Source organism: Sinocyclocheilus anshuiensis, unplaced genomic scaffold (assembly GCF_001515605.1).
Source record: "Sinocyclocheilus anshuiensis isolate Anshui unplaced genomic scaffold, SAMN03320099.WGS_v1.1 scaffold617, whole genome shotgun sequence".
NCBI lineage: Eukaryota > Metazoa > Chordata > Actinopteri > Cypriniformes > Cyprinidae > Sinocyclocheilus > Sinocyclocheilus anshuiensis.
In genome coordinates, this window is record NW_015539890.1 from 846,988 (window position 1) to 854,992 (window position 8,005).

At 36.3% G+C, this 8,005-nt stretch overlaps 1 protein-coding gene across 3 annotated transcripts in view; it reads left to right on the forward strand.

Annotated features, from left to right (window-relative positions):
* Positions 1–1,573: 1,573 nt before the first annotated feature.
* Positions 1,574–8,005, forward strand: part of nek2 (NIMA-related kinase 2) — a 10,591-nt gene continuing 4,159 nt past the window's right edge. The window contains exons 1-9 of one of the 3 annotated variants that reach the window (XM_016482476.1): positions 1,574–1,871; positions 1,941–2,051; positions 2,396–2,613; positions 4,523–4,763; positions 5,764–5,846; positions 5,992–6,118; positions 6,576–6,798; positions 7,485–7,539; positions 7,658–7,694. In XM_016482476.1, the coding sequence (XP_016337962.1) occupies positions 2,022–2,051; positions 2,396–2,613; positions 4,523–4,763; positions 5,764–5,846; positions 5,992–6,118; positions 6,576–6,798; positions 7,485–7,539; positions 7,658–7,661 (981 nt within the window). In that variant the 5' untranslated portion in view covers positions 1,574–1,871; positions 1,941–2,021 and the 3' untranslated portion in view covers positions 7,662–7,694. Of the gene's footprint in view, positions 1,872–1,940; positions 2,052–2,395; positions 2,614–4,522; positions 4,764–5,763; positions 5,847–5,991; positions 6,119–6,575; positions 6,799–7,484; positions 7,540–7,657; positions 7,695–8,005 lie in introns of those variants that run through there. The other 2 variants (XM_016482475.1, XM_016482473.1) reach the window with 2 other exon arrangements.

Consider the following 8,005-nt stretch of genomic DNA (forward strand, 5'->3'; position numbering starts at 1 on the left):
TGGATCATGCTTTAGATCAATTTTGATATTTAAACATATGCCTGTGTATGTTGTCCTTTTCTTTCTTTGCTAGAAATGGTGTCCTTGGAAGCCCTCAGAAACAAATGCTAACCTATATCAGATCAGTACACACATACTTCTGAATGTTTAAAAGTGGTCCTGACTGACTACAGTGATTGTTTTCTTCTTCTTCTCCACAAATCTTTAGCTTTCGAATGATGGTATTAATGCCTTTTTAAATACTTTATAGCAAGACGCTTGAAAATATAACATGGGAAATTAAGATGGAAGAAGAAAATAATAGCTCATTTCCAAAGACAAAGGATTACATTTTGAGGGGTCATGTCGTGGAGCAAAAATGGATTTAATATTTCCAGATGGCCATTCTGTCCTTTCTCTTATGTGGCCTTTACAAGTAAGAACATTTGAAGCACGTAGATGCTCATGAACTACCCACCTATTCCTCATAATTGAATTTAGCTCAAATAATGCATCTTTCCCAATGAAATGAAGTTATCTCCTGTCTTTCTGGCTATATGTGCAAAGCTCATATCCTGTAAAGGCTTCTAGAGGAAACGGGAAAGGGCTTTAGGTGAACTTTGGCCCTGCCACACCCAGACCCGTTGGGCACGATAAACACACTGCTGCCACCAAGCGGACAAACAGTCAATTTACAGTGTACAATGCATATAACTAATCAGAATTAAGTTTTGATATATTTACTATAGGAAATTTCAGAATTAAGTTTGGATATATTTACGGTAGGAAATTTACAAAATATCTTCATGGAGCATGATCTTTACTTAATATCCTAATGATTTTTGGCATAAAAGAAAAATTGATAATTTTGACCCATTTATGCAAGCCAATTTATGTTGGCTATCCACCTTTTTCTTCAACGCGGAAGTAAGCCTATGGGTGAGACTTCCGGTTCATTAGCCGCTATAGGGAAATAACGAGGAGAATAACGTGCAGTAAACGGTAACTCTGTTTGCACTACAAACCAGTGTGTTCATAATTAAGATAATACATTAAAATAATATAAGACACACCAACTTTCAATATCAAGCAGCAAAACAAACTGTTTTGTTCAGCTCAGAATAGCTGGACGCAGATGAGACCGGAAGCCAGACCCATAGAATTTACAAATGGCCATTTTTACGACAAGAAAACGGTGGATAAATTTTTGACCAGTATGTGTGTTCCCTGGGAATTGAACCCACGACCTTTTGCGCTGCTAACGCAATGCTCTACCACTGAGCTACAGGAAGGATTTTCACTTTACAAGACATAGATGTGTGCATTACTGTAGGTTGTTTGCTGTACACCTTGTCACAGCAGCTTTTAGGCATTGTTCCGGGTTTTTTTGTTGTTGTTGTTATAAGTCAGAAATGACAAGGAGGCAGCTTCCCACAATACAAAGTAAATGGAGAGGGTTGGAGAAATTCTAACTTATGATTTAAATTTAAAATGTTTACATTTACATTTAGTCATTTAGCAGACGCTTTTATCGAAAGCGACTAACAAATGAGATGTTTACATCAAGTTTAGTGTTTACAGTTCCGTTTTAAAGCTCTCGCGCTGTCCCTTTAAGAAATACTGTTCCCGCTGTTCTCGCGGTTCTTCAGCGCTTGGCAACGTGCACGCTGTGTCCTCGTACGGACCAATGAGATCACCGTCAACGATCGAGTCCAGCCAATCAGAATCCAGCGTTTGTGCGCACGTTTGAAAATCGGCTTGCTTGCTTGTTTCTCGTCAGTTTGTTTCTCAACACAAACAAAAGACTGTAACGTTTTTAAAACTAAAACGCATACAAAACAATACAAGACACAGGAAGTTAAGCACAAAGGACGAGAAGTGACTGTGTTACGGTAAGTGAACTGAATGAATGAATCGTGTTGAGTTTGCACATGATGAATAATCGCGCTCTGTTGTGTTAGTCTGAGGTCTGGACCTGCTGTGTGCATGATGCCATCCACAGCTGAAGACTGAGGTGATGCTCACCATAGCATGTGGATCTTATGGGAAATGCCAGAAAATCAGATGGAAAGGTCAATAAAATACAGACTGAACTCTGTGTACATGAACAGTATGGTATTGTTGTAATGTACTTTTATATTAGGAGCCTAAATCAATATCAGAAAATGAAAAAATATTTAAGTAACCCTTTTTTTTAATGTCCTTATTTGATAACAACATATCCGTTTATATTACATAGTACAAAGTGTAGCATTTGTTTTTAGATGCTGTTTGCTGTGCCATTTTGTGTTCTAGTGCAATAACATTCATAGTTAAGTGAAGTTTAAATAATTTAGGGTACTGTGAATTATGCCACTGTAGTTATTGGTGTCTCCTCCAGCTGGTTAATTTGGACCATGTCATCTGATCTCCTTAGATTCTGGTTTGGAAAGTGCTGGACTATGGCTCCACGGCTGAGGCAGAGAAACAGATGCTGGTGTCGGAGGTCAATTTGCTCCGTGAGCTGAAGCACCCAAATATCGTCCGATACTACGACAGAATTATAGATAAGACGAACACGACATTATATATAGTGATGGAGTACTGTGAGGGTGGAGATCTCGCCAGTCTCATCAACAGATGCATCAAAGACAGATCAAATTAAGCTGTTCAGGGCTTCTACAGGTCTTAAAGTCTTAACTCACCCTTTCACAAATAAAGGCCTTGAAAAGGTCTTAAGTCAGAGCAGAAAGTGGTCAAATGGTAAAGTAGTGGTATTAAATGTTGCATGCTTTGCTTAAAGGGGTCCTATTATGCTTTTTAACTTTTTCAACTTTAGTTAGTCTGTAATGTTGCTGTTTGAGCATAAAAAAAGATCTGTAAAGTTACAAAGCTGAAAGTGCTCTTCAACAGGGGCGTGTCTACGTGGTGGCCAGGGGTGTCACCGGCCCCCCCCTGAAATTTGGCTGGCCACCCCAGGTGCCCCCCCCCACCCGATGTCTTGCCATAGGCTTGTTTTTAGTAAATTTCTAATTTTAGGTGGTTTCTATAGTGTGATCTTAATGACAATGTTGAGAGCGCATAACGTTCATGCCAGACTGGGGAGAGAGGTGTTTCAAGACTTAGTAAAAGAGCATAATAGGACCCCTTTAAAATTAATATCTTCCTCAGCATTTATGTCTTGTTTTCTAATACAAATATCTAAACATTCCTAAATCAAGATGCATTTGAGGTGCAAAATGAATGTCTTGTGTTTTGAGAAATTAAAAGTGAGTTTGTTTAAAGGGGTCATATGATGCGATTTCAAGTTTTCCTTTCTCTTTGGAGTGTTACAAGCTGATTGTGCATAGATAAGATCCCTGAAGTTGCAAAGACTAAAGTCTCAAAACCAAAGAGATATTCTTTATCAAAGTTAATGTTTTGTTATTAGTTTAAGTATTTGCTATTGACTGTTCAAATGCGGAGTTTTGCTGTGTGTGTGTGTGTGTGAGAGAGAGAGAGACAGACCAGACAGACAGACAGGGTCACATCACAGTAGCTGTCTTAACCGTGGCTTGTGTACTGCAAACACATACCAGCTTCATCACTGTCTGTCACGCGACTCTGTTCCCCTTTCAGGCTTGAACTGATGGTAAAACTAATGACATTACTGTCTTTACATTTATTTTGAAAGATGAAGCTCGCGATTATGGTAAGGGGCGTTACATTTCCGACGAGTGCTTGCGGTGTTCGGCCAATCACAATGCACTGGGTCAGCTGGCCAATCAGAGCAGACTGCGCTTGTCGGAAGGAGGGGGCTTTGTTGAAAATGACGTGTTTGAGAGAGGCGGGGCATAGAGGACCTACAATAATGTACAGTATTTGAAAAAATAATGTGTTTTTTGAACATTAAAGCATGTCAACATATTCTGTTACACCAAATACACAAAATAATGATCTTTAAAAAAGCATCATATGACCCCTTTAAAATAAGAACAAATATCTGTGAATGGAGAATTGAAAACTTGTTTAAAGACGTTTTTCCTAAGTCCACTTGCAGATATTTGTTCTTTTCATTAACTCAATTTTGATCATTTTCACAGAAAACTAGGCTTATATCATTTTTCTTCTCAAGTAAATGTATCTGGATTTAAGAATATTTAGACATTTGCCTTGATAAGATAAAAACTGAGGAAAATAAGACGATAGAATATCTAGAAGAAGAAGAATATCACTTTTTTTGCAGTGTGATCAGAAGGTACCATAAAAGTTATTTCCATATTTCTAGAAGTTGGGAGCAGAGCTATTCAAGCCTCAAGCTATTTTTGTTAAATAAATTAAAAAGTAATGAAGATCGATATGAAGATGTATTAGCAACACTTCGAAGTTTAAAAATACAACTCAATCACATTTAGAGAACACATTGACATACTGTGTTCCAATAAATTTATTAGTTTAAATTTTCTTCACTTGGTCTTAACGTCTTAAATTTACCTCCATAAAACCTGCAGAAACCCTGCTACTGGTATTTTGTTGTTTAAGCTGTTTTCCTGCAATGTTTGTTTCTTTTACATTGTCTTTGCAGACGATACCTGAAAGAAGAATTCATCCTGCGTGTGATGGCACAGTTGTCCCTGGCTTTAAAAGAGTGCCATGGTAGAAGTAACGGCAGCAGTACAGTACTGCACAGTGACCTGAAACCCGCAAACATCTTTTTGGATGTCAAGCAGAATGTAAAACTTGGTGATTTTGGTTTAGCTCGGATACTGAACCATGATACAAGCTTTGCTAAAACATTTGTCGGAACTCCATATTACATGTCGCCGGTAAGTGTTCTTTCATCTTTCTTTTAAATGTGTTTAAAAGAGAGAAGATAGAGATCACTGGGATTGTGATGAGGGAAAATGGGTGCCCATAGCTGAAAATTAATTTATTAACCCTAATGTCATTCCAAACCTCTACACTGACTTGGGTTTTTTTTTTTTTTTTTTAAACATTGAACAATTTTCACTCAGAAATTGCATGTAAATTTCACAAGTAATTAAAAAGACATAGCAAGCAACATTGAATTAAACATGAAATTAAGTAGAAAGGCTGAAATAGTATTTTCTTGTAAGTTGTACTCGATTAATCTTTATTTGACTTTGAAAAATCAGTTTTTACAGTGTATAACAACGCAGATACTAAGCGAACACAAACCATTTTAATTACCATTTGACTATTTTGGGGTACGTAAAGATACATATGTGACCCTGGCCCACAAAACCAGTCATAAGGGTCAATTTTCTGAAATTGAGATTTATACAATAATAATTTTTATAAATAATTTGCAATTTTTACCAGAAAAATCTATATATTTTTTTAAGTATATTTGCCCCCCAAACTGTGCAGCGCTACTAGAGTTTTTATAGACCACATTCCCATTGTTTTTGACCCATTCAATAAAAAATATAAAACTGTTAAATAAAAATAAACAAGAGTATATATATATATATATATATATATATATAATTTATTTTTTTTATTTTTTTTTTCGTTCTGCAGAAGAATTTTAAATTTTTGGGTAAAATATACATTTAAGTGCATATTTACTGACAGATGTTATTATACACTGATGGCATATTCTGCTTTTTGACCCAACCCTCCTGAAGAACTGGAAGGAGTCCAACCTATCTAAAGTTTCAAAATGCAGAGAAACTGTTGTTAAATGATCTTGTCATGGCATGCATAAGTAATTATTTGTGCCATAGTTTCATCATTATATTCTTACTGCCAAGACTTGGCTTTCCCCGTTTTATTCATATTTTCCACCTTTTGTATTCACAGGAACAAATTAACCGCACGTCCTACAATGAAAAATCAGATATATGGTCTTTGGGTTGTTTACTTTATGAACTATGTGCTTTATCGTAAGTATACATGTGTTATTGTCCTTCTATTTTTACTGTGATTACACCTCAGTTACATACAGGCTGGTTGTGTGATTATACAAAATAGTGAAACTTAGTTATATTCGTATTCAATCCTGAGTCTTTTTTTTTTCTTTTTCTCAAGTCCCCCATTTACAGCATACAATCAAACAGAACTGGCTGGAAAAATCAGAGAAGGGAAGTTCAGAAGAATCCCATACAGATACTCTAATGATCTGAACACAGTTCTTTCAAAAATGCTCAACTTAAAGGTAAAGTCATTTTTGTCAGAAGGTCAAAGTGAATTTGAATTCCAAGTGTCACTGTTAACTGATTAAACACTTGCTGAATTGCCACTGTTGGTCAGTTGTGTGACTGCGTAATGAAAATGAAGAATTGTAAGATTTGAATTGAACATTGAATATAGCAAGCCTGACAAAAAGTTCAACAAGGTTCCACTGCACTGCTTTCCTATTGATATTCTATGTAAAATGTGCTGGACAAATGTGGTGATCAAGAAAAACAAAAAATCTACTTATACTAAAAAAAACATGTCCGTAGACCTTGTTAGATTGCCCTGCTCTTTTTGTTTTGCTTTGTTTTGTTTTTATACACAAAAATGCATTCTGTATAAAAGGCCCTGTGTTATTGTTAGAATCTCAATTAGGCTTTTCCATTCACATTGCCTTGTGTGCTGTTTGGTCACATTGTGGCTGGCTGTTTTGTTAGGACTATCTGAGGCCCTCGGTGGAGTCCATTCTGCAGAACAGCTTGATCTCGGGCTATGTAGCCCAGGAGCAGAAGAGGCTTCAGGAGAAGCAGCGGCGCAGATCAGTAGACGTAGAGCAGCCAAAACATCCAGAGCCGTCGCTTCTAGCAGAGCTGCGGCTGAAGGAGCAGATTCTACGCGAGCATGAACAGGCCCTCAAAGAGCGAGAGCAGAGACTAGAGCGTAAGTCTACTGTTTTATTAGGCCTCTTTACACCTGGAACTAACATCTGCCTCCAATCACAGTTGGTCGGGTGATAAACATTGGGATACTTAACCCCAGATGAAAATAAGGTTTTACAAATAAATAGGGATCATTTCAAAAATTCAATCAAAAACATCAGTTGTCATCATTCTAAAACCCATAATGCTTTTGTTAATCTTCGAAACACAAATGAAGATATGTGGTGAACCATGCTTTCTTAACATCCGAAAACGAACTTCATTGGTTCTTGTGTGTCAAGCAAGTACATCTGAGCTTCCGTTTATCATATTTGATGTGCTCTATGTATGTGCATTGATGAACTTTTATGAAAAGTCTAAATTAATTTTGTTATTAAATCAAGTGATAGTGTCTCTTCAGAAGACTGATTAAACCACTCTATTTATATAGTTTACTTTTACAGTGTATTTCACCAAATTCTGGTTGCATGGGCTTTCAATGGGACAGAAATCTTTCCAGGTTTCATTAAAAAATAATCTTCATTTGTGTTAAGAAGTTAAACGAAAGTCTTATGGGTTTGGAATGACATGACATTGAGTAAATTATGTCAAAATTATCATTTTAGGTGAACTAACCCTTTAAATGCTGCTAATTGGCAAGACCTTGTGTTTAACCTTTTTTCTCTCTCTCTTTTTTTTCTCACCCAGAAAGGGAACAGGAGCTGTGTGTCCGAGAGCAGCAGTCAAATGAAAAGCTGGCCAGGTAAATATATAGCCTTCTTTGCTGAACTGGTCATATGAATGCATATGAAAGCTACAGCTACTGAGCACTTGTTCACATATGGTAATGTTAATAATATGTCCTAATTGTTCTCTGACAGCTGAGAGCTTGTTGAAGGCATATAACTTTATCCGGCAGCAGAGGGCACTGTCTCTACTCAGTGCCAGTGACACGGGTATGAAACCGTTTTTCTGTATAGAAATTTATGCTGTTTAAGATGATTGAACGTGTGTGTGTATATATATATATGTATATGTATATATGTATATGTGTATATGTATGTATATGTATATGTGTATATGTATGTATATGTATATGTGTATATGTATGTATATGTGTATATATATATTGTATATATGTATATGTGTATATGTATGTATATGTATATGTGTATATGTATATGTATGTAGTATGTAATGTATATGTATATGTATGTATATGTATATGT